Source organism: Pleurodeles waltl, chromosome 12, assembly GCF_031143425.1.
Source record: "Pleurodeles waltl isolate 20211129_DDA chromosome 12, aPleWal1.hap1.20221129, whole genome shotgun sequence".
Lineage (NCBI taxonomy): Eukaryota > Metazoa > Chordata > Amphibia > Caudata > Salamandridae > Pleurodeles > Pleurodeles waltl.
This window is the reverse complement of record NC_090451.1, coordinates 653,527,777-653,555,147: the sequence shown is the minus strand read 5'-3', so window position 1 is coordinate 653,555,147 and position 27,371 is coordinate 653,527,777. Positions and strand designations below refer to the sequence as shown.

General features: G+C 44.7%; 1 protein-coding gene across 6 annotated transcripts in view; it reads right to left on the bottom strand.

The window, feature by feature from the left end:
* Positions 1 to 27,371, bottom strand: part of TDRKH (tudor and KH domain containing) — a 445,279-nt gene that overhangs the window by 175,330 nt on the left and 242,578 nt on the right. For all 6 annotated transcript variants that reach the window (XM_069218300.1, XM_069218302.1, XM_069218305.1 and 3 more), the window contains exon 10: positions 24,550 to 24,701. In XM_069218300.1, the coding sequence (XP_069074401.1) occupies positions 24,550 to 24,701 (152 nt within the window). The remainder of the gene's footprint in view (positions 1 to 24,549; positions 24,702 to 27,371) is intronic.

Below are 27,371 nucleotides of genomic sequence, written 5' to 3'. Positions count from 1 at the left end.
TGTACTATCCTCTGGTGGCGATGGTTTAGCTGGATAGCATTCTGGACTATTATCTGACACTGGTGCGTCATAAAGGTCCCATGCGTCAGGGTCATCTTGACTCATTCCTGTATGAGTTGGAGATTGCATCATTGGTGGAGTGGCTACCGGTGATGGTTGCGGAGAGTGATGTGGGGATGGTGGCGGTGTTACTTGTTTAGCCACCTTTGCGTGTGGCTGTTTGTCTTTGTCTTGGAAGGCAAGCTTGCGTTTCATTTTGACTGGAGGAAGAGTGCTGATCTTCCCTGTATCTTTTTGAATAAAGAGCCGTCTTTGTGTGTGATCTGGCTCTATTGCCTGTAATTCCTGTCCAAATCTATGTGTCTTCATTTGTGTGGACAGTTCTTGTTCCTCAGTGTAGGAACTTGTTTTCGGTTCCGAGGCCGGATATTTCAGTACCGAAACCTTTTCGGCTGCTTTTTTCGTCTCCGACAAAACCTTTTTTTACTTTTGGCGTCGTGCTCTCTCGGTGCCGACCCGTTTCGGTGCTGCTGTCTCGGTGCCGAATCTTCTCTGAGCCACTATCTCGGGCCCGAGATTGCTGTGTGCCGGTATCTCGACCGGAGTCGGATGACTTCGACACCAGCTCGCCCTTTTTCGGTGCCGATGAACGGTCACCTACTTTTCAGGTTAAGCCATGGCCTGTTGGCGGTGGCGTCCCCTGGGCTTTAGCGCTTTTCTCGTGAGTTCTTGGTTTCGACGTCTTACACACGGTTTTCGGCGTTTCCTCGGGATCCATCTCCTCAGAGTCCGACTCCTGGGTGGAGAATGTTTCTTCCTCCTCCTCGAAACGCTCTTGTCCTGTCGGCGCTGACGCCATTTGCAGTCTTCTTGCTCTTCGGTCCCCGAGTGTCTTCCTGGACCAAAACGCTCAACAGGCCTCATAAGTATCCTCCTTGTGTTCTGGTGACAAACACAAGTTACAGACCAGATGTTGATCTGTATATGGATACTTGTTATGGCATTTTGGACAGAAGCGGAATGGGGTCCGTTCCATCAGCCTTGAAGAGACACGTGGCCGGGCCGACCAGGCCCCGACGGGGATGGAAGAAAACCCCGAAGGGCCACCGGAGCTCTTCTTAATTCGGTGTCGATCTGTTGTAACTAACCCGATACCGAACACAAACAATACCGACGATTTTTCCGAGATTCTAACTAACTTTCCGACCCAAAACACGGAGCGAAAAGGAACACGTCCGAACCCGATGGCGGAAAAAAACAATCTAAGATGGAGTCGACGCCCATGCGCAATGGAGTCGAAATGGGAGGAGTCCCTCGGTCTCGTGACTCGAAAAAAGACTTCTTCGAAGAAAAACAACTTGTAACACTCCGAGCCCAACACCAGATGGCAGGATGTGCACAGCATGTGTATCTGCAGCTACACATGCCATAGAATATATATATATATATATATATATATATATATATATGCAAAAAAATAATATTTAAGGCCCTGGGTGGGCCATTCATATTTTGACAGCGGGGGATTTGGGGCTGGGGGAGCTGCCTGGCGCCATCGCAGTCCTGGGGTCCTCCACCTCGCCGGGGGTTTAATCTAAAATGGATGTGGGGGGCCCCCTGGTACCCACACCCCTGGGGACTGCCACCTCCCTTGGGCATTTGTTAAAATGGATCCAGGGGTCACCTGCCCCACCAACACCACCATCCCCGGCAGGCCCAGGGAGCACCATCTCCCCAGGAGCACTTTTTAAATTGAGTGGGTGGGGATGCACCTCCAGCAGCCCCAGAGACCACCACCTCCCCAGGGCACTTTTCAAATTAAGTGTGGGGAGGGGCAATGCCCTCCCCCCGCAGCCCTGGGTACTGCCACCTCCCCAGAGCAGTTTTCAAAACGAGTGCAGGGGCCATGCGCCCCACCCCAACCACCTCCCTGGGGAAATCCTGTCATTTTATGCAGGGCTGAGTTACAGGTGTTGGCCGCAGGGACTGGCTGCATGGGAGGCCCTGCAGACAACCCCCACTGTGCACGGTCAAATGCTGTATGCAGATTGGGGCTGGGTTCTTATAGGGGTTGGCCGAAGGGCCTGGCCACAGGCCAGGCTCTGTGGGCAACTGTTGCTGCGCATGGCTAAAAGAAATCAGGTCCCTGGGCCGAGATTGACCTGTGGAGGGGAGCCCCCCTCATCCTGCAAAAAAAAGTTTTAGGCCGGGCCTTAGGAGATGGGATCCCCGTGGCTGAGATCAGCCAGGGTGGGGAGAGGGGTGGATTTGCGAGGTTGGGTTATAGGGATTGGCCTCAGGGACTGGCCGCATGCCAGGCCCTGCAGCCAACCTCCACTGTGAACGGGCGAAGGCTGTACGCAGCGCAGGGTTGGGTTCCGATAGGGGTTGGCCGCAGGCCAAAGGCCGTGCGCGGTGGTTCTTAGATTAACGTATAGAAATGAAAATTACTTTACTTAAAAAAAGCAGTAGAAATTCACTGAAAAAAAACAAAGGTGACAGGGAAGTTATAGTTAGGAAACAAAATTTAAAAAACCTTAGGTTACAATGGTTATAGGGACATTACAGTTAGGTTCTGAATTTACTCGTACAAAACCATAGAAATTCAGCAGTTACAATTAGAACTCTTTTGATTAGCTATAATTTACGTCCTATGGTAACTATAACTCGCACCCTCGCCATGCATTGTTAATTACCCCAGATATTGCAGCAATCATGACAACTTCTATAACGTCCTTAAAACTATAAATGAAACAGTAGTAAAATATTTGAATATATATAGATGTGTGTGTGTGTGTGTATATAATAAATATATATTTATATTCACACACACCTCTACAGCCTATAGAGAGGCTACAAATGGACAGATTACATTCAGTTTTCATTATAAAAACCCATCCAATCACAGAAAAGCATGGCAATTAATAAAAAAATGACTACAGAAAATCTTTCACAAACCTTTTTTAAAAGGAAAAGGAATATGAGACATTGTTAGCCAATAGGCTGCCACTCAAAGAATAGTGAAGAAAACTGTCACTGTGCGGGAGCTTCACAGTACCCCAGTATCCCATCATGCCTCACAGATGACTGCTAAGTCAGGTCATTTTTGTGCTCATTAGGAATCCTGGGTGAATTATCTGTAGAGAGCTGTAATGATTTCTGTCTGGGGAGGTGGGAGGGTTGCTTATGACTTTGGTGAGGATTACAGTGGAAGAGAACGAGGATTACAGGTAACCAACCTTTCCTTCTCTTTCAGTGGATACTCATTAATAGTCATAAGCACTGAATAAAATAACAAGCCCAACCCACAAGAAGCGGACCTAAAAAAAACAAAATAGCTCCAACAACTACCAGAAAAGAGTCCTTAAAGCAGCCTGTCTTATTTGAGTGTCTGTTTTTGAATCTGAATCTAGACAATAATGCTTTGTGAAAATATGTACAGACCTCCGTGGAGTGGCTTTGCATATTTCTGAATTCTGTACATTTCTCAAAAGAGCTGCAGTTGCTGCCTTCCATCTAGTAGAATGTGACTTTGGTCTACCAAGTAGGGAGTTTTTGGCTAGTTGATATGAGAGGAGTATACAGGAAAATATCCACTTGGAGATAGTCTGTTTAGATGAAGCCAAACCTTTTCTCATGGGACCATAATTAATAAAGAGGTAATCTGACCTCCTAACGTTTGGTTTTACCTAGGAAGAACTTTAAAACTCTTGACATCCAGAAAGGTAAAATATCAGTAATGAGATGTTCTGATTAATGTGGAAGTCTCTAACTACCATTTGAAGGAACCTCTAATCTTAAAATAACCTGTGTATGATTCTTCAGAGCAGAATGCCATAATTCCACTAACCCTGTGTGCCAATACAGTACCCACAAGAAAAGCTGCTTTCTGTGCCGTAAGCTGGAAAGTGGCTTTAAGGATTGGTTCTGATGGGAAAGGAGACCTAATTGGAGGGAACACCATTTTAAGCTCTTTTAAAAAGTCTTTGATCACTGGAATTTTAAATAAAGATGTCTGTAATGGAGATTTTCTATAGGCTGTTATAGCCACAACGATCTTTAATAGACGAAAACTGCAAGCCAGACAATCAAATTAAGAAGATAAGGTATAACTACATATTATTGGTACAAGATTGGATTGTGTTTGTTTTGGATACCCCATAAATAAGAAAATTAGTTACTTACCTGTAACTTTAGTTCTCCATTATTGGAATCTTTCATAGATTCACATGCTTAAATAATTCCCCGTCGTCGAGATGGGAGCACCCGGTACCTTTCATTAAGGTAATATTAACATAGGCTTAAACCTAAAGGCTCTTAGGCCTCTCAGTTTAGCACTCTATTAGAGTCAATTTAAGAAAAAGGACCAAACTTCAGGGCCAACCAATCAGGTGACACCACACTCTAGAACCTCCCAGAGAGAAGCTCCAGTTCCTCAGATTTTCAAAGCACAAGTGCATATAGGATATAAAAGAGAAAAGAGAGGTGAAGGTGAGCTTCTCCGGGGATGCGGGTGGGTCGCATGTGAATTCTTTGAGATTTTCCAATACTGGAGAACTAAAGTTAGATAAGTAACTAATTTTCTTACTCCAGTATTGGAACTTTCATAGATTCACATACTTGAATCAGAGTAGTAAGCAGTATTGATGCACAATGTATTACACATCTCTCTGTCCAATACGTACATTAATCGCATGTTTAAATAAACATATGCATAATTTAAAAATCTAAACATTGTAGGCTAAACTTTAATGAGAATTTACCATGTATTTCAAACCTTTTTTTTAATAGGCAATGTGCATACCTGAATTTAGGATGGTGGGATGAAAGATATAGCTTCACCTTCACTGGAAAAGATTCCTGAGGACTGCCTAGCCCACTGCTACCTCTCGTTGAGATAATGCATCCAAGCAGTAATTTCTTGTAAAAGTATGGCAGCTTTTCCAAGTTGCTGCCCTACAAATGTCTTGGAGTGGTACACCTGCAAACAGTGTTGCTGAAGAGAAAACTGCCAGCGTTGAATGTGCACGGACAGAGGTTTGCAGTGGCTTGCATGATGGCAAAATCGTATTGCTAAAGAAATCCATCTAGCGATGCTTTGTTTAAAGAGCGGCTGACCTCGTCTGGGAGCACTGAAAGCCACAAATAGTTGGTTGGTTTTGCGAAATGCCTTGGCCCTGTCCAGACAGAATTTAATGCATCTTTTAATGTCTTAAGGGTGTAATGCTTTCTCCGCTGGAGTTGTAGGATTTGGAAAGAATGTCCTGAAAACTAAGGGCTCATTTAAATGAAAGTCCGAGGGGACTTTTGGAATGAAACGTGGGTTCATGCGCAAGATTATTCTACCTTGTTTAATCTGTAAAAACAGGTCCTGTATGGATAGTGCCTGTATCTCACTGACACACCTGGCTGATGTTACTGCAATAAAGAGAGCCACTGTCCAGGAAAGGAATTTCGTAGAAGCTCTAGGTATTGTTCAAATGGCTGCTTCATGAGTTGTGCAAGAACAATATTTAAATTCCAGGAGGAGGAGGAGGGGGAGGTCTGAAGGGTGGAAAAAAATCTGAAAAGCCCTTTTTGAAATTGTTTAATCAATCTGGAAGACCATAACAGAGGTGAAGAGTCTGACCGTCTAAGACGCAATCACCGCCTGGTGAACCTTTATGGAGGAATGAGCAAGAACTGAGTGTGCTAAATGTAGCAAATAAGGCAATATTTGTTCCGGTGATGAGGAAATAGGATCAATTTGTTGTTGTTGGAACCACAAACAAAACCTCTTCCAGTTACATGATTAAGTCTTGTTGGTGCTAATTGCTCTGGCTTTGGACAGTATATCTTTGCACTCCTGCGGAATGTTGTGTGTGAACTGAAGGTGCTCAGGAGACATGCTGGTAACTGCACTGATTTAGGATTTGGATGTAAGACTTGTCTGTTGTTCATTGTTAGCAAATGCGGAGATATTCGTGAACCAATGCTGACGAGGCCAGTATTGGGCTATTAACATTAGTGTGCATGGTTCTCTCTTCATTTTTGTTCCGACTCTCGGGATCAAGGGAATGGGCGGAAAAGCGTAGGCAAAAATTCGTGACCATGCTATAGAAAACACATTCCCCGATGATCCCTTCTGGTGATGCCAGCTTGCATGGTATTGGCATTTGGTGTTTGACCGGCTGACGAAGAGGTCGAGGTTGGGTGATCCCCACTGGGAAAATCTGTGGTTGACCGTGTACTGGTCTAGTTCCCATTCGTGACGGACTGATTTTAGTCTGCTGAACGAGTCTGCTACGTTGTTCTGGATGCCTGGAAGGTGAACTGCTGTTAGGAGTATGCCATGCTGTACAGCCCAGTTCCAAATCTCCTGAGCTTCCTTGGAAAGAGGAAGGGATCTTGTGCCTCCCCTGTTTGTTGATGTAATGCATTATAGTGGTATTGTCTGTTCTTATTACCACTTCTGAATCGGCTATCTTTGGGAGGAAAGCCTGCAAGGCTAGGCGGACTGCTTTTAGCTCTAGTTGACTGATGTGCATAGTTTGTAACGCTGGCGACCATTTACCACTTATCTGCAGGTCCTGTAAAACTGCTCCCCAGCCCTCCAGAGGCACCTGTGGTGATTATACATGGTGCTGGGCGATGAAGAAAAGATAGGTCAATGGAAAGATGATGTTTCTGAGACCACCACACCAGAGCCTTGGTGATGGCCGAAGTGATTTTAATGTGATCTTCGAAGCTTCCTGAGACCTCAAGCCATTGCAGATTGAGCTGTTCTTAAAGGGGGCACATTTTGAGTTTGCAGAAAGGAACTAGAGGTATGCATGAAGACATCATCACAATGATTTGTAAAGGTGTACTGAAATGTATTCTTTTCTTTGTTCTGACTTTGCCAGACATAGCAGTTTTTGTTGTCTTTCCACAGTGGGGCAGGCCATGCTGGATTGAGTGTCCAGGTTTGCCCCTAGAAAAGTTATCACGCATGATGGCTGTGGTTTGGATTTCTCCCAGTTTATAGTCAGGCCGAAGCTGTTGAATAAGGCAATGCACTTTCTTGATGACCTGCATGCTCCCGTGACGGTGTCTGCTTTGATAAGCAAGTCGTCTGAGTATGGGAACACTTGATGTTTTCTTCTCCTCAGAAGCTGGAATAGGAGCCAGGCACTTCGTTAATATCCTGGGAGCTGATTTTAGACCAAATGGAAGGGCTTGAAATTGAAAATGGCTTCCAGCTACCATGACTCTTAGGTACTGTCTGTGGGCTGGGTGAAGTGGGATGTGGAAATATGCATCCTTCAGGTCTAGGGTAGACAAAGTTTCCCTGGTCCAACAGAAGGACGTCCTGTAGGGTGATCATGCAAACGAAATAAGTTACTTACCTGAAACTGTAGTTCTCCAGTATTGGACACTTTCATAGATTCACATGCTTGAATACTTCCCCGTCATCAAGATGGGAGTCCCGGGTGGAATATATAACCAGGCCTGAAGATGTATGCACACAATACATGAAGTAGGCCTCAATACAATAACCCATCCTAGTTGTTTTGTAAAACAGACCCAAACTCAAACTTGAGCCAATCAGATTGCCTCACCCCTCTAGAATCTCCTGGGAGGAGCTGCCTTCCCTCAGATTTTTCCAGCACAAGTGCTGAAAGAATCCAGCACACTGAAAAGAGAGAAGGTGAGCTCCCCGGGGAGGCTTGCGGGCCGAACGTGAATCTATGAAAGTGTCCAATACTGGAGAACTACAGTTACGGGTAAGTAACTTATTTCTTACTCCAGTATTGGAACTTTCATAGATTCACATGCTTGAATAGAATAGCAATCAGTAAGTAACACATTTTCTGTACCAAGAAATACTGTATGTCAATCATTATAAATAATTTCAGACAGTTACATGCATAGCAATAAAATAATGTTGTAAGCACAAATATATAAATATGCAAGAAAGGTAAGTAAAGGATAACCAGAAAATTTGATTAAATGTGAAGCGGATGGAGGGAAACAAACAGCTCACCTTATTTGAACAAATGTCTAAGAACTGCTTGACCCACTGAGGCATCATGGAGCGATTCAGCATCCAGGCAGTAGTGCTTCGTGAAGGCATGTGTTGTCCTCCACGTGGCTGCACGACAGATGTCTGGAAGGGACACGCCGGAGAAGAGTGCACAAGAAGTGGACACTGCACGTGTAGAATGTGCACGAACTTTGCTGTCCAGCGGTCGACCTGCTTTTCGGCGGCAAAAGGCTATGGCACTAGAAATCCATCTGGAGATGGTTTGTTTAGAAACAGGAAGCCCTCCCCTGGATGCACTAAATGCCACAAACAGCTGACTGGATCTTCTGATTGAGGATGTGCGCTGCAAATAAAACTTAAGGCATCGCTTGACGTCCAAAGAATGCAGCGATCTATCTGCCCCAGTCTGGGGTCAAGGAAAGAAAGTCCTTAGGACTACAGGCTCGTGCATGTGGAAATCAGTTGGCACCTTTGGGATGAACTTCGGGTTGTCTGTAAACCTCAAGAAAGGCTCTTGTATGGTAAAGGCCTGAATCTCACTTACTCTGCGAGCTGAAGTCAACGGTAAGAGGAGCGCTACCTTCCAGGTAAGATACTTCATGTCTGATTCATGAATAGGTTCAAATGGCTCCTTCATCAACTGAGTTAGGACTGTATTCAGTTGCCAAGATGGAGGAGGTCGTTTGGCTGAAGGAAAGGATCGGAATAAGCCCTTCATAAACTGCTTTATCAGCCAATGAGACCAGAGAGACGGTCCTTTGGATGGTCGTCTATACCTGGAGATAGCAGCTAAGTGGACCTTAATGGAAGCATGGGCGAGACCAGACTTCGCCATTTCGAGAAGGTACGGTAAAACCTGTTCTGGAGCAGATGTAAGCAGATGAACACCATTCACAGAGCACCATAAACAAAACCAATTCCATTTTAATGTATATGTCTTATTGGTGCTATCTGCATGAGCCTTGGCTAAAACTGTTTGACAGTCCATGTGAATGTTTAGATGGCCAAATTCATTGAACTCAGGAGCCATGCACATAACCTGAGATGCTTGGGAACCAGATGCCTCACTTGGCCCTGGCTGATGGTGAGCAGGTCCGGAATGGGTGCCAGTTTGATGGGAGGACACGAGGATAGCAACAGAAGCTCCGTGTACCACGGCTGACTTGGCCAAGCTGGAGCAATTAGAATTATCTGGCAGGGCTCCAATCTGATCTTGCTGATGACCCGAGGAAGAAGAGGTATCGGAGGAAAGGCGTAAGCATAAATCCCTGACCATGCTATCGAAAGGGCATTTCTCCACGACCCTGGCTGGGGATGCCAGCTTGCATAAAACCGGCATTTCGCATTCTGAGGTTTCGCGAAGAGGTCCAGGTTCGGTGTCCCCCACCTGTGGAAGACTGCATCCAGCGTTGTTTGGTTCAGTTTCCACTTGTGTGAAGATGTGCTCAGCCTGCTTAGCGGGTCTGCTGTGGTGTTGCTGACTCCTGGAAAATGTTCCACCTGTATGTGCACTGAGTTCTGAATGCACCAGGTCCAGATGAGCTGAACTTCTGTGGAGAGTAAGCGAGACCGAGTTCTGCCTTGCTTGTTTATGTAGTGCATGGTGGTAGTATTGCCCGTCCGGACCAGCACTGACGAACCTCGGATTCTCAGTAGAAAAGCTTGTAGGGCAAGATACACAGCTCTGAGTTCGAGGAGGTTGCTATGCAGTGTTGCATGAGAATTGGGCCATCTGCTGCGGACTTGCAGATCTTGCATACATGCTCCCCATCCCTCCATCGAAGCATCCGTCGTGATGGTGAATGGAGGGATTTGATTTAGGAACTCCAGACCAACCAAAATGTTTGCAGGCGTGGACCACAACTGGAGGGAGTGGACCATTCTTGGCGTTACGTGAATGAGGTCTCCGAAGGACCCTTGCGCCTGCTTCCACTGTTTGTCAAGCTCTTCCTGTAGAGGGCGCATCCGAAGACGACAGTGTGGAATTAGGTTGATACAGGAAGACATCATCCCCAGTAATGATTTGAACCTCCGAACTGAAAGACTTTTTTGTTCGAACTAATTTTGCCTAGGTCAAAAGCTGGGTTCTTCTGCAGGAAAGGCTTTTGTAAGAGTCATGTCCAATATAGCACCCAGAAACACTATCCTTCTGGTAGGCTGGAGCTGTGACTTGTCTCTGTTGAGAGTGAGACCTAGTTGTTGGAAAAGACGTAACGTGGTCTTGAGGGAGTGACGTAGAGCAGAACTATTTGGAGCCTTCAGTAATCAATCGTCCAGATATTGGAATACCTGGTGCTTGAAACGTCTCAGATATGCTGCCAATGGGGCTAAGCACTTTGTGAAAATCCGGGGGGCGGATTTGAGCCCGAAGGGTAGCACTCTGAACTGAAAGTGGTGGCCGGCTATCATGAATCTCAGAAATTTCCTGTGCTTGGGGTGAATGGGAATATGGAAATACACATCCTGAAGATCTAGGGAAGCCATGAAGCCGCCTCTGTTGAGAAGCGGTAATACGTCCTTTAAAATAGGATTGTTTTTTTGAGATATTTGTTGTGCTGCCTCAGATCCAGGATGCGTCTCCACAGACGGGACTTCTTTCTGATGAGGAAGAATTGAGAGTAGAAACCTCTTCCTCGCTGTGAAGAAAGTACCATCTCTACCGCCCCTTTGGACAACATGCTTGCTATCTCTAGGAGGAGAAGATGCAGATGTTGTTGGCGCTCCCGGGAAGGTGGAGTTTCGGGAGGCCTGGAAGTGAATTCTAGTAGATGGCCATGAGTTATGATGTTCAGAACCCACTTGTCGCTTGTGATCTGATTCCAGCGACGTAGATGACGTGACAAAGAGGGAGGGATAGCCTGCGCGAGGCATCCTTGGACTGTCTTCCCCATCTTCCTCTAAGAGGTGCTCTGGTGTATGCTGCCGCCGGAGGCTGCCTTTGATGGTACTGGGGTCTGGATGACTGATACTGGAAAGAGTAGGGTGGATAGCGAAAGGACTGGTAGCCACCTCTAAAATAGGAGTGGCCTCTACCCCTGGCTCCTCGAAAGGGAGTACGCTTGTACTGTAGGGATCCCAACGACCTGGCAGCATCAGTATCAGACTTGATTGCGTGAAGGGCATCGTCGACATGCTTGCCGAACAGGTCTTGGCCATCGGACGGGAGATCCAGAATCTTCATTTGGTCATCTGGCCTGAAATTAGTGGCTCTGAGCCATCCTTGGTGCCTTCAGACGGCTGAACCAGCCAGAAGCCTAAGTCCCATGGCCGCAATGTCCAGGGGGCAGTCAATCATTTCTGTAGATGTTCGTTGACCCTCTGTAATTATCTTTTTTGCGTCAGACTTGTTGGTATCTGAGAGGTCATCTACAGTGTGGTAGATGTCAGACCACAGCTGCCTGTCGTACCTACCTAGAAGTGCCAATGAATTTGCCGCACGGACCACAATTGCTGACATAGAAGAGAACCTCTTCCCGATATTGTCCAGGCACCTTCCATCCTTATCAGGAGGGGCTGATAAAGGCGCTGAAGGGTTCTTGGAGCGTCTCTGGGCAGCCTGGAAAACTACAGAGTCTGGTTTAGGGTGACCCATAGGGCACACAGGAGCATCTTCTGTTACCTTATAGTTCTTGTCCAGCTTAGGTAACACCGCTGAAACGGTCGTCGGGTTTTTCATAATTTTTGCCCTTGACTCCAGACATGGTCAATGATTGGGCTAGCCCTAACTGATGTTCTGTGCGGCTCTTTAAAATCATACAGAAAACAGTCCTGCTGCGTAGATGGTAATTGCAGCTCAAACCTCATTGCAGCTTTCTATAAGAGGTTATGAAAAGATACAATACCCTCCTCAGGTGGAGATTCGACTGCCAGTGGCTCCAGAGAAGGGGGTGCCAGGAGAACATACTCATCCCATTCGTCCTGGTCGGATAAAACCTCTCCTTCCTCTGCCGCTTCATCAGAAGAGGGCTGGACCCGAGGACTCTGCGGAGCCTGATGAGGAACCTGTGGCGTCGTAGGAAAAGCTGGCAGAGGTGCCGGAGTAGCTGGAGCAGAAACTGCTGGCGTGGGATCTTTCCTCAGTTGAGGGTAGAAGCACTGTCTGTGGTCCGCCAGCATAGCCTGGAGGTCGGACAACAGACCGGAGGGCAGAGATACTGTTTCCTGCTGTTGTGGAGCTGGGTCATAGTACTGTTGGCCATAATACGAATCGTCGACCGACTACTCCTGGCATTTCACATGTAGCTGCGAAAGGCTCCTAGCTACACCAAACATTGCATCTTGATCCGAGCCCTCATCCTCACCGTCATCCTCTAAAAACCTAGATGGTAAGAGTCTTGAAACTTTGGTCGGGGATGTAACAGAAGGTGTTAAGCGAGCTTTAGAGAGCTTTTTAAGCGGAGTATGTTGCGCAGGTTGACCCAGAAGTAGTGTAGATGGTCTTTGCCTTTTGATTGGAAGCAATCCTGGTGTTGAGGGCAAAAACCACTTGTCGTCGACGATACCGTCATCGCTAGAAACATTGTCACCGCCGACGGTTGAACCGTCGACAAGAGCATCGTCGACGGAGGGGTCGTCGGAATTATCGTCGACAGAGGTGCCGTCGACGAGAGCATCGGCGACGGGTGTGTCGTCAGCGAGAGAAGCGTCAATGAGATGGGGCGCCTGGTTGATGAAGATGACACTGCCGTCGACGAAGATCCAGAAGCAGCTGCCGCCGACGTAGAGATGGTTACCACCACTGGCGTCACCAATGAAATGGTAGTCGACGAGGGTATAGAGCAGAGCTAGGCTTCTTAAATTTGTGAAGCACTTTAGGAGGAGGAGTGGCAGGTTCTAAAGCAGTTTTCTTTACTTTTTTGAGGGATTCCGAACCCAGTCTTTTCTTCTGTGGATAGCCATGCTTTGATGTCTCTTTCCTGGGTGGCTCTTGCTCCTCAGAACTTTTTTATTGCTTTCTTTTAAGAGCTGTTTTGGGGGCAGAAAAAGAAGAATAGGCACCGTCCTCATCAGAGGCAGAGTGTCCAGTCTTACCTCTTTGCAGCCACAAAAGAAGACAACCCTCCCTGTCCTTCAGGGTCTTGGTAGAAAACTTCCTGCAGATTTTGTAGTCCTTCGTCTTGTGGCTGGGGTACAGGCAGTAAATAAACTCCTCATGTAGATCCTCCACATTTAATCTCTTTTTTAAGCATGAGGCACAGGATCTGACAAGGCCTTTCTTTGGTGTCTCTGACATGGCAGCCAGAGTAGATAGAATATTCAAAATCTGTAGAAACAGGTCTTCTGACAGAAAATTTTGAGCAGAGCTCAAAGGAGACTCCTCAGCACAACGTGCGGTGGAAAATCTGAGGGAAGGCAGCTCCTCATAGGAGGTTCTAGAGGGGTGAGGCAATCTGACTGGCTCAAGTTTGAGTTTGGGGCTATTTTACAAAACGACTAGGATGGGTTATTTTATTGAGGCCTACTTCATGTATTGTGTGCATACATCTTCAGGCCTGGTTATATATTCCACCGGGGACTCCCATCTAGGCAACGGGGAAGTATTAAAGTATGTGAATCTATGAAAGTTCCAATACTGGAGTAATACTGTTTTCTCAAGTAGGTGTTTAATTCCCTGAGATCGAGGATCGGTCTCCAGTCTTTCCACTTTTTGCAAAGCAGTAGAATAATTTTCCTTGCTGTGACAAAGGCACCCTTTCTATTGTACCCTTGAGGAGTATTTTGTTGATTTCTCCCTTGAGTTGTTGTAGATACTTCGGGGAAGTATTAGGAGGAGGAATTTGGACAAACTCCAGTCTGTGACCCAACTTTACCAACTGTAAGACCCGCTGGTCCAATGTTATGGTTTCCTATTGCTGGAGAAAAAGTGAGATTTTGCTTCCTAGATTTGGGGGTAGGTGCTTGGACTAGCCAGAGCCCTGGACACATCATGCTCTGCGAGCCAAGCCTTTAGTTGGATGAGCTGAGCGTCCCCTGGTGGTAGACCTACTGTACGCCGCTTGCGGAGGCTGTCTTTGGGTGTATTGCTGTCAAAATTGCTGGGAGGAGGATGCAAAGGACAGATATCTGCATTGCTGATAGCCTCCCCTATATGAAGGCATTCCACACCCTCTCATGGCTCAAAAGGAAGACTTACGAAATTGGAGTGTTCCCAAAGATTTCGCCATCTTAGTGTCGGGTTTAATCGACTGCAATGCCTCGTCAATGTGTTTGCCGAACAGCGCTTGACCATCAAAAGGAAAATCTAGTATTTTATTCTGCACTTCCGGACGGAATGACGTGGCCTTCAACCTTGCTTTCTGAGGACAGCAGCCCCTGTAATCTGACGAAACGCAGGAGTAGCTTTGTCCATCGCACAATCTATTATCGGTCCCAATATGTGTTCACCCTCCTGTAATGTCTTTCTGACCTCCGATCTAATGTCCTCCGGCAACTGATCAAGATATGGGGCGATATCAGCCCATAATTGCCTATCATATCTGGCTTACACTACCAGGAAGTTAGCAGCTCTTATATTGAGACTAGACATTTAGAAAAATCTTTTACCAATATTGTCAGATCGTCTACCCTCTTTGTTGGGAGGCGCGGAAATTGGTGTAGAGGGATTTTTGGATCTTCTCTGGGCTGCTTGCGTTACCACTGAATCTGGGTGAGGGTGTTGAGGCAAGCATGCTGGGGCATCTTCAGGTGCTCTGTACTTTTTATCCAGATACGGAAGCACTGCTGTAACTGTTGCTGGGTTTTGCATAACCTTCAAACCCTCCTCCCATATGTAACTGACTAGTGGCATGGAGCATACTGACTTCTGAAATGGTTCTTTAAAGTCATACAGAAAACAATCAGTTTGTTTGGATGGCACTGTAAGTGCCAAACCTTTAGCAGCCCTCTCCATAAGATTGTGGAATCCTCCGATGCCCTCTGGAGGTGAATCTACTTTTGAAGATGAAGGAGGAGAAGGAGGAGCTTGAATAATATACTCATCCCACTCCGACTGGCTGTCGAGGAGCTCACCTTTTGTCTTGTTCTCCTTCTGATATGTCAGTCTCATGTGGTAGGGTCATATCCGGTGTGGCCACATTGGTCAGTGGTAGTGTGGCTGGTTGCTGACGCGGGGTAGCTACCTGAGAAACAGGCGATGAAGGTGGATGAGGTTGCACCTGTTTTGTAGCAGGAAAGCGCCTACTGTAGTCGGCTAACATCGCTCTCAGGTCAGATATTAAAGAGTTTGGCATACACATTTCCCCTTGATATGCTTGATCACCTGCGTAGTATTGTGGGTCATGAGCTTCGCTGTACTCCTCGTCATCGTCCTGGTACTTTACATTCAACTGTGACGGTCTGTGTGCTGTCCTAAATGGACCCTCATCACCTGATTCGTCATCACCCTCCAAGTGTGTACTAGAATTAGAAGGGTTATCTTACTAGGAGACGTATGCTCTGATGTAATTCTGGTTGTTTCCTGACTTTTGCACAATTTTTCCCTCGTCGACGGAGTTGTAGACGTCTTTGTCGACGGAGTGACAGAAGCGGTCGTCGATGCGGTCCTCGTTGAAATCTTAACCGTCAACTGTTTTGTGGTAGAAGCTACCATCGACAGGGTAGTCAATGACAGTGGAATGGACCCGCCGCTGCCATAGTCAATGAGGATGTTGTTGACGGTGGGGTTTTGGCCAGCGGACTGTCAACTATAGGGGCAGAGGAAGGTCTTAAATGGTTCAGCTTACTTAGGAGGAGGCACAGATGATTTTGTAGACTTTTCAGAACTGCTGACATGTCCTCTTTCCCCTTTTGTGGAGAATCTGTGAGGTGATGAAGGAGGGCTGTGATCTTTGTAAGACCCTGAAGTGTTCTTTTTGTAGGACTTTCTTGGCTGCTCTGAGGAAGATCTTGAGTGAGGAGATCTAGGTCTTTTAGATTACTTTCTGGAAGATGTGGAAGAATCATCGCTGTCGGAATCAGAGACTGGGTTGTCTCTAGATTTAAGTTTTTGCAGCCATATTAATAATCTGCCCTCCCTATCCCTCAGGGTTTTAGAAGAGAAGGTGTGGCATCCTTGCAGTCTTTGGCAGAGTGGTCTGGGTAAAGGCAGTATACGCAGTTCTGATGAGGGTCTTCAGGGTGTTATCTCTTTTTCCTACAGGTCTTGCAGGATCAGAACAAACCCTTCTTTACTATCAGCAATCAGTCAGAATTAGTTGTGAAGAGTATAACCTTGAATTTATTCCAAATGATGAGCAGAGCAGAGCTCCGAGGAGACTACCTAGCATGACATGCGGTAGAAAATCTGAGGAACTGGAGCTTCTCTCAGGAAGATTCTAGGGGCTAGTGTCGCCTGATTGGTGGGCCTTGAAGTTTGATCCTTTTTCTAAAAATGACTCTGATAGAGTGCTAAGCTGAGAGGCCTTAGGGCCTTAAGGTTTAAACCTATGTTAATACTACTTAATTAAAGGTACGGGGGCTCCCATCTTGACGGCGGGGAATAAGTCAAGTATGTTAATCTATAAAAACCTCTTCCACTTAAAGGCATATGATTTTCTAGTGGAAGGTATTTTATCCTCTCTTGAAATATCCATGCAGTCTTGAGAAAGGCCTATATGTTCATATTGGAAGAATTTATGGGCCAAGTTGTCAAGTTCAGTGATGGAATGTTGGGATGCTGTATCTGCCTTCCAAACTTGTACAGGAGAACCTGTCTGCACGGCAACCTCTAGTGTGGTCGTTCTGACAGGAACAGGATATCCATGAACCACCACTGCAGAGGCCATTCTGGTGTTTTCAGTATCATCTGGTCTTGGACCTGTGGAGTCTGACGATTACTGTTGACAGGAGAGGAATTGGGGGGGAAAACATGTAGAGAAATCTCCCTGACCAGTTTATCAAACGGGAATTTCCTTTTGACCCCAGCTGGAACAACCTGGATGCACAGTCTTGGCATTTTTTTTTGTTTGGACCCACAAACAAGTCTATCTGCGGGTATCCCCAGTCTTGGAATGGGTCTTGTAAGACCTTGATGCTCAATATTCAGTTGTGACTTTCCTGAAAATTCTGACAGAGTCTGCTTGGTTATTTTGAATCCCTGGAAGGTGAATGGCTGCTATGGTTAAATTCCTGGCTATTAACAATTTCCAGATGTCCTTGGCTTCGAGAAATAGAGGACTACTTGATCAGATAATGCATTGTCTGTCTGAACAAGGAGAAAGGTTGTCATTGTAGACAAGAGAAAAGATTTGCGAGCCAAATGAACTGTTCTCAATTACAGCATGTTGATGTGATAAGTCTTTGTTTTGTCCAACCAAATTCCTTGGGTCTGCAAGGGGCTACACTGCATCCCTGGAGAGAAGCATTTGTGATCTGTGTCTGAGTTGGTAGATCCTGATGGAATGGTATCACTACCAAAAGGTTCTTTTATTAATATTACCATGGGAGAGACTGAATTGCCACCTGCTATAGAATAGATAGCCTTACCAGCGGTTGTAGGTCGGATTCCACTGGTCCTCTAGACAATGCTGCAGGGGTTTCATGTGTAATCTTGCATGAGGAACTATAAAAATGCCCATTGATCCTAGTAGGGATGCAATCTGTCTTGCTGATGGATGGTAAGCGTGTAGAAGATTGCGACACTTCAGATCGGTCTTAAAGAATACACTTTTGTGAATTGTGTATCCAATATTGCTCACTGATACTGCACCTTTAGGTCCAGAAAGGTCGTCGATTCTCTAAAGCTGACCTGGAGTGCCAGATTGGTTAAAGTCTTGATACAAATCGGATAATGTTGCTTTGTCTCTGCCGGTGAGCTGCTCTTTATTAACCAATGGTCTAGGTAAGGATAAACTAAATTCTTTTGTTTCCTTAAGTGAGCTGTGACAATGGACCCATATCTGGAGAACATCCGTGGAGCTGATTTCAGGCCTAAAGGTCGGCCTTTGTATTGATAGTGTCATGATCCAACCCTGAAACAGAGAAACTTTTGATGCTTCATGGATATGGGGATGTGAAAGTAAGCATCCTGGAGATCTACTGAGCACATCCAGTTTCCTTGATAATTGTGGGTAAACCTGAAGTAATCCCAACATTTTGGACTTTTTTTCCTATATACTTGTTGAGTATTTACTGGTCTAAAATGGGTCTTAATTCTTTCTTTGGTCCTTTCGTTTTTTTACTAAAAGGAATCGGGAATAAATACCCAGTCCTCTTTGGAGATGAGCAATCTCCTCTATAGGCTGTTTTAGTAACAGAACGTTGATTTCTTTCTGTAACAGGTCTTTTTGATGACCCATTTGTCTTCTGTTATCAAGCGCCCCTCTCACAGATGATTAGTTATAGCCCCCCCAACCCTCACCCCAACGGATAAGGCAACATAGAAGGAGGAAGTGATGACTCATTATTTGGCAGAAGACTTTCCTGTAGATGTAGGTTGATATTGCGATCCTCTTTCTCTCAATGGATAGTAGTGCTGTCTTTACTGTGTGTGTCGTAAGGTCTGGATCTCCTACAATATTCCTTTCTCTTTTCCAAACCTACAGTTTTGAGAATTTCATTTCGGTCTTCATACTGGACATCTTGTCTGCATGTGAGCCTAACAGCATATTACCTGAAAAAGATAAATTTAGAATTCTATGTTGAGACTTTGGCTTAAGTCTGAGTCGTAGCCAAGATGACCTTCAAGCACAAATGCTGTGACTATAACCACGTGCAGCAAGGTCCGATGCATAAGCAGCTGCACTTATGATCTGATTAAGTAATAGCCCACCTTCATTCAAGATTTCATGAAAATCTTGCCTGTCCTCCTTTGGCAGTCTTTCAGTAAACCTCCTCAAAAAAATCCCACAAGGACTTATCATAACTCCCTACCAAAGCAGAGCATGTGCTACTTTCATGGATGATGCTGATTTTCCACACATCTTTCTGACACTGGTGTCTATTTGCTTGCTCTCTATCTGGTGGAACAGAAGAGGACGAAGCAACAAGTTAGGACTTTCTTGTTGCAACTACAATCGCCAAGTGAGGAAGAGGATCTGATCTTAGAAATAATGGATCTTGGTAAGAGGCTTTGTATTTCTTTAGTATCCATGATGGGGCAGACTTTAGTGATGCTGGAATCAGAAAAAGTGGTATAGCAGGCTTCAGGAGACCAGGGACTACAGGAAGTAATGGTCTTGTGGCTGCTTTGTAAAGGAGAGTCTCATAAAGATCACAGGCTATATGGTTGTCATAGTTGTAATGTCAATATTTACGTTTGTTGCTCCCATTATTAGAATGTGATTAAATGTAGGGAGATCATGTACAGGAGACACTCTTGCAGAAGTTGTGCACATTATGGTAGGAGAGTAGTCTTTATTGATTAAAAATATGTGGACCAGATCGGAGGTCTTGTGTCTAGAACATTGGGATTTGCTAAATCTTGCTGTATATCTAGTTCTCGATATCCCTTTAGATCGGTGACGCAGTGAACTAGATCTTTGAGGAGACTTGTGTGTCATAGGTGGAAGGTGCAGACTTCAAGGTTCTGCAGGGGTTGTTGGAAGCATAGATGGTGTGTTTGGTAAGAAATGTGGAGTTAGTGTCCCCAGTTTCTATGCAACTGTTTCTATGCCAGAAGCACAGAGCCACACCAAGGTGTGTGGATGAGTGTGCCAAAGCCACAGGCCAAGAAGGATGTTTGTAGGTGGAAAATTCCAGTTCGCTGAACAGGGAGGTTTAGATGGCTGGTAAGGAATCTAGCGCTAAAGAGAGTCTCTACCAGATAAGGCGTTATCAAAGGTATGTAACTTGTTCATCTGACAGAGACCTCTAGCTGTAGATTCCTTACCTTAGAATAGATACCAAGCATACCTCCCAATAGGTGGGTCTACAAACTGACTCAAATTAAAAAGGAACCAATGGGCAAACTGCCCATCACGACAGACCAGACGGTCAAGGCAGTGTTGTTTAGTAAACGTGTGCAGAGATGCCCAGTTAGCAGCCTGACAGATGTCCAGGACAGAAACTCCATGAGGTAACGTAGTGATCATAGCTTTGGCTCCGGTAGTATGAACCTATAAGCCTTCAGGAGTTTGATTCTGGGCCAGTGCGTAGAAGATTTTAATGCAGAGTACAATCAATCTGAAGATGGGCAGCTTCTACACTGCTTTCCCTCTCTTTGTACCACTGAGCCCCACACAGAGCTGATAGTCCATCCAATGTTCTTTGGTACGAGCGAAGTAAAAGAACAGTGCTATTTTTGGTTTCCATATGGTGGAGTCTCTCTTCTTCCTTGGAGGGGTGTGATGTAGCAATGCATGTCAGCAGTGTGATGCTTTGGCTGACATGGAAAGATGTCACTGTCTTCTGTAAGAAAGAGACATGGCTGCGGAGAACGAGTTTATTTGGGAAGAAGCTGCTATATGGAGGTTGGACAGATAGAGCCTGTAACATGCTGAACCTCCTGGCTGATGCAATGGGCACCAAGATAACTGTTTAGAGTATCTGGAGTCTGAGAGGACATCTATGCATGTATTCAAAGGGGGAACACATCAGGTACATTAAAACCAAATTAAGGTCTCACTGGGGCATAACGACAGACTGACATGGGAACACGTTGAAGACCTTTCAGGAAACATGTCACAACAGGTGACTGGAACAGGGAGAATTGATCCAGCAACCACAAGAAAGCAGATATGGGGCAAGAATTTGTGACCTAGGTCTGGCTCCTCTATACCAATCTCCAGGTGTTGGTCAGGGTCAATGGAGCGATGTTTCTGGAGTTTGACCTAGGGTGGGGGGACCATACAGGGGCGCACCCTCTCACCCTTGCTGTTAAAATTGGTGGTGGAAACCATAGCTAACTAGGTGAAGGTGGACACTCAAGCCAGGAAATATTTGGACCATAGATTGGGAAGACATGATTTCTTTATACGCAGAAAATATCTTACTATACCCGGGAAGCACACCAACTGGACTAATTCAGTGGAATTCCCTCTTGTCCCATGGCAGCACCTGGCGAGCTGGGAACACCAATACGCTGGTCGATGGAGGAGGTTTATGTATGTGGGCAGGCGGAGTTTTCACAAATACCACCTAGGGAGGGTCCTTCAGGATTATAAAATGTACATGGGACACTGGTGGGCAGAGCTGCCCTGTACAAACTGAACACCCTACCTAGGTTTCTGTACATGCTACAAAATACTGTGTATAAGGCGCCCAAGACAGTCTTCCAGGAGCCAGATGCAGCGACCCGACTTCTTTGGGATGTAACACATTGCTGTGTAGGCACTCACCAGAAGCCCCTATGAGAGGGGTATTGCAATCCCAAAACTTAGACTGTTCTACTGGGCAACTCAGCTACTGGCCGTTACCTGTTGTCAATTTCACACAGGTGGTGGTAGGAATCTGTAGGAAAGCCACAAAGAGGTTGAGATGGGTGGGAAAACTGACACTGGAGATGCCCAGCTGAAAATCGGAAATACTAGTAGACCTGAGACAGCTAGAGGGATGGAAACAGTGGGACATGATAGAGTTCTTTAAGCTAGGACACATATGAGGTAGCAAGGGGTTCTTCTCTTTTGAAGAGCTCCGGAGCCAATATGAGCTGGTGGATTCACAATGCTATAGATTTATATAAAAGAAACACGTACTGACCCGATATGGGGATGATCCGCAAGGGGTAGCAGATGAGACTTCACTAAAATATAGAGCAATGGCTGCACCGCTGCACAGACATGCGTTGACCCAGATTTACTGAACCCTACTGAACAACAGTCAGTCCTCGCTGTCATCACTGAAAGATGAATGGAAAGGGACCCTGGTACCCTAGAGGACAATGACTCGGGGAAGGCATGCAGACACTCAAGAGAAGTAGCCATAAGGGCCAGATTCCGGCTAGTGCAACTGAAGATCCTACACACTATTTCACAAGAACCAAATTGCACTGTATGGGAAAGTCGGACAGGGACAAACTGGGATCGGGTATGTCGCCAACTCTTGAGGGCAAATGGGAGAGACTAGTAACACTGGGACTGGTGCTGGCAACACTATGGTATGGCGAGAACAGACACTGCCTAAATACACAGTTGCTATGCAATATAGCCATTATGGTGGCTTGGAGAGACATAATGCAGCTGTGGGGGACCAATGGAACTCCCTCAGTGAGTGGCAAACCTGGACAGGTGCATGCAGGCAGAGAAGTCGGGTATATAAGGCCAAAGGCTGCCTGAGGAAATTTGAAAAGCTTGGGGCCCTTGGGAGCTCTGCAGTGTGAAGATTCTCCAGAACATTGTGACGATATATGGGGTGATCTGGAATTAGTCTACTTATTCAACAATGGATGGGAAGTCGTGTGACGTGATTCTTGGAAGTGTCAAATTGATCACTGTGGTGTGTGTTAACTGTAAATCCTTAATAAAGAGAGTTTTAAAAAAAAGAAAAACTGATATGGCCGAAAGATAATCCTTACTTTCCTAGGAGCAAGGCCTTGCAGGGCTAAAGACCAATAAAAACACTTCTGACAAAGATGCAGATAAGGAATCAATATGTTTCGCAGTGCACTATGTCACAAACTTGTTCCAATGTCGGGTATATACATGGTATTTGTCGATTGAAACCTGGTTGCCGATATCTCACATCACAGACCTTGGGCGGGAGATTGAACAGCGACATCTGGGAGTATTCTATGTCCACACATGAAGGTGGAGAGTGCACAGACTTTGGTGCAGAATCCTGCCCTGTTGCTGCAGCAAGAGATCCTCCCAAAAGGGGCAGCCTGATTGGTGGACAGATCCTCATGCTTTCTGGATACCAAACTCTCTCTACTCAATCCGTAGCCACCAGGATGACTTGGGCCGGGTCGGCTCTGATGATCTTTAGAACTCAGGGACGAGCGTTATCAATGGAACGGCAAGTCCTGCATCCCAGTCTAGTCTGATTGCCTCTCACAGAAGAGGCCGCTTTACAACCTCCAGCGCGCAGAAGTACTGACATTGTGCAATCTCTGCGGTGGTGAACAGATTTAGCCAAGTTTCTCACCAGTCATGAAAGAGTCCTTCAGCTAACTCTAGAGACAGCTGCTAATTGTGGTCCACGAGGCATCGACGGCTGAGTTAGTCTGCCCTAGTGTTTATGGATCCCGCCAGATGCTGCAAGGCCAAGAGAATGTCCTGATGTTTCAGCCATGTCCAGAGGCGCAGGCCCATGACCCCACCCAGCCTGTTTGTTGCAATCAGATCCTGCAGCTTCAGAGTCAGTCTCACTGAGTTCTAGGACCAAGGCTAAAACATTGAGATCATAGCCTGAATGTCCTGGACTCTCCTCTCCAGTGGGAAAACATATAATTGCATCATTTACAGCAAGTCTCCAATGAAAGGGAGTGTCTGAGAAGGAGTCGGGTATGATTGTAGCATGCCGTTAGTAAATCCCAGTGAATGCACGTTAGGTTGCGTGCAGTGGTCTGGGAGGTGGGTGACAACTGTCCATGGCAAGCTGGCCTTCAGCAGCCAGTCAAGATAGGGGAAGGTTGTAACACCAGACCTCTGGAAGTGTGCTGCAACCACCGCCTTCACTGTCTTAAACACTCAAAGGGAACTGATTAGGCTAAAGGATAGCACTGCAAAATCAAATTGCTCCTGGCTCACTGCGAACTGCAGGGAGCTCCGATTAACCTGCATGAGAGGGTTTTTTTTTTTTTATATGAGGAAGAAATGGCAATAGAAGCTATCTTCTTTCCTACTCTAGTGTCCCTTTGTACCTTTTTATTTAATTTTCTCTTTCATGTAACTTTTCATTATTGAGGTGAAATGAGACAAGCAGGGAAGTAAGAGAAATAATGAAAAGTTACTTGTATGAGTATATTCAATAAGTATAAACAATTCTCCCTAACAAAAAAAATCCACATTCCTTAAAACCACTGGAAAAACACCATCCTCATGATTTTTTATTTTTTTTACAGACCAAAAAACAAAAGAGTAAACACTAATAACCACAGATTTCAATTTTTGAAAACATTGGAGACACTGGGAAAAAAAAACCACATAACTGAATTCTCAACAAAAAGAAACTGAAAACAGGAAAGTCGAAATAGCTTTAAGTAAATGGTGTATATGTGTTCTACTATGTTCTTTTTGGTTATCTCTTTGGGAGGAGTGGGTCTATTTCATTAGTTTCTTGGGGTTTTTCTACAGTTGCTTTTTAAATATTTCCTTATCGTATAGGAGGTATGTCCAAACCTGACTTTGGAGGCACGTTTTCTATCAGGGGTATTCCACAACTGAATTCTATGTTCTGGAACAGTTATTCCAGATACTGTCAGCTTTGAGCGGTAAAGCGATAAGATAGCTGCTGCTCTGGCCATGTGGCATAACCGACTTCCACTGCCATTTTACCTGGTGTGTGAATTTAATATAACAGTATGTCATTAACTGCTGAGACACAGCTTCCGGTTTGATAAGGATGATAAAGTTTTAATAAACAGAGAACAAAACACTGTCTTTTTCAATCAAGGCAGTGAGGTATGAAAGATGTTTGTTACCAGGCTAAAAGACAGTTGGACTTTGTAACCACAAAGTGAAGCCATATACCTTTTCATTGACATTATCATAGAGACTGATGTGTGGCCAAGTGCAGGTCCCACTCTGAGTGTAACTAGAAATCTTTGCAAGCAGTGGTTTCCATTCAGCACAGTGGGTGAGCCGATCAAATTCATCCAATGCCTCCTCAGACCATTCTCCACCTTAAAAAAGGTTAAAAATAAATAAATAAAAAAGCTCATCATTTAGAACTTTACACTCAGTCACAACCAGTACGGACAATCAGTTTGTAATAAATAAGTACAATTAATCTGGAGTACAAACTCATGATTTTTGTAGCAGCAGGTCTTATGAACAAATATGCATTGCCACAATGTGCCAAAAAACCAAGTTACCTATGCTCAGTACTTATATTTCTGATACATATTTGACCACCTGATTCATCACTTAAATAAATAAAATACCCAAACAGACTGGATTAGGGAATTTTCAAAAGTCGTCTAGGTTTGCCAGACTAGCTCTGCAAAATGATGCATCATCGTCATCTGAAGTGAAATGACTACACATGTAGGCACTATCCATTTCCGCAACATTATTTGTGCCCAATTTACATGTAGTACAGACACTAGAAACAGGCAGACCAATTTCTACCCAGAAAAACAACCTCCAAAGTAGATGGGAAGAGGTACAAGTAGTGTGATGGAGAGACATGCTTTAGTGGTATTGGCTATGATGAATCCGTGGTGGGGCACAATTCATTCTTCAAATGGATAGTGCTTCGTAAGATTCATTACTTCAAGAACAAGACCCAAAGCCATAAAGCATGTCCAGTGACGGTATGAGGAAATACATAATTAGGCTAGTTTTTCATCAAGGGAAATTTCACCTAAATCCTGAACTCTGGATAAGCTATGTGGAGGATCCAGGAGACATTTTTTCTTTCTGAAGTACACAGATACATAAAAGGCACATTCATTATCTGAAAAGATTGCCAGTAAAAATCTTTAAATTACCACTTTAGCAATTAAAGAGATCCCAGCATGTAAGTAACCTTGCTAGAAAGGGGGCCATATGGATTTTTCTAAAATTAAAAAAAATGTAAGAGCACTCCAACTTACCAGTGTATTTAAATTTGTTTATGTTAACATTTACCTAAATCATGGAAAGAAAGAATCACAATCCCTATTTTCAAAAAAGAATTACACTCTGAATCCATAATGTTATTCATCACTTCCATTTACAGGCATTTTATCGTCAAGTAGCAGGAAGGATTTTAATGTCTGGGGAAAACAACTGTAATCCTAGATCTCCGTCAGGCGAATAACCATTTTCTTGACAAAACAGCCAATTCTAAATTTAAAAAGTCGTTAAATAAAGAACAGGGTCAATAAAACCTTTGATAAATGTTTTTTTATGGGATTTTAATTGCTTTCCAAAAGAAAGACGAAATTCAGTACTTCCAACTGATATTTTCCATTAAGTTTAATAGGGGCTCCATTGCAATGGTATTATTAAAAAATGATATCACCCTCCCATCTTTCACCATCATCCTCTTTTCTACCTTTCTTTGTGACAATATAATAAAGTCAAGATGTTAATTTGCTTTTACAAATCATACCTGCTCCCATCATCAAAACATTGTCAATGACTCATCCATTTTCCCAGTTTCTAAATTTTATTAGTGTGAAGAATTCTTTGGCTACGCAAGCAGCCAAAATGTTCTCAATCTAGGACAGCACGCAAAGTGCGAATGACCCTGTGATGTGTGTTAATAGAGGGCTCTGAATTCAATCAAATTACATACCACTGAATCATCAGAGTCTGTTTTCTTCCATAACAAAGCAACAAATAGGTTTGCCCTTGCAAAACATAGTGAGGCTAGATAACAATCTAGGCAGAGAAGGCTTCTACAACAAGATGGGACCAACGACTCAAACGGAGGGGGATAAAGAAAAAAGTTATTTAGAATTGGCATCTTTAAGAAATCTGCATGCATGCATGCTTGAATGATCCCTGAGAGTCCCCCAGTAACAATAAAATAGGAGTACAATGTTAAACATAGCCTGCGAGGCTGTAAACATTATCATTTATATAGCCTCTCACAAGTGAAGTTCGACATAAGTCATGGAGTTATTTAGGAACGTGGGATACCAGCACTGTCTGTCAGATGCCCTCTGTCTACCTGTTCCCATTTTGCTAATGGATGTTTCTTTTTGTCCCTAATAAATGTCAACTTTCCACCAACATGCCTGTGGAAGTTGCTTCATATTTGGAGACGAGGATGGATTTCAATTAGGAGGAAGAATGTATCCAGAGGACTGTCATGTCCACCTGTGAACCCACGTTGATGGTATGCCTTAGACTGCAGTCTTGCCTGGGAGCGCTATTAGGTGGCACCGTGTTTTGGCCATCAGGGAGAAGGCTGCCAGTTTGAAAAATAAACTGAGAACATTAAAGATTTGTCTGAGGAAGTCAGCAACTGAAGGGATAAACTACTATGTGTTCCTTCCTCACATCATTATGTCACAACGCCAATACTGAGGAAGGGCATTGTGACATCAGAAGGCAACATATTGACAACATTGTTCCTAAGACGGCAGAAGATACAGCAAAACGGTGCTAGTACTGTAATGTGTCACAAACTTCCTTGATCAGACACACTCCAGAATAAGTCAATTGCAAAAGAAAATCAAACAGTAAATGGTGGTATTGTTTTCTTAAAAGTTAAAAAGTAACAATTTTTCCCTCACATGACAAACTAAATTTGATTGGTTTTGCCAGTCACACCTCAATATTATACTTTATAGGAGGTCTGCCATTAGGACAGTATTGTGGGCATTTTTTCATCCAATATAAAGACTGCTACACAAACC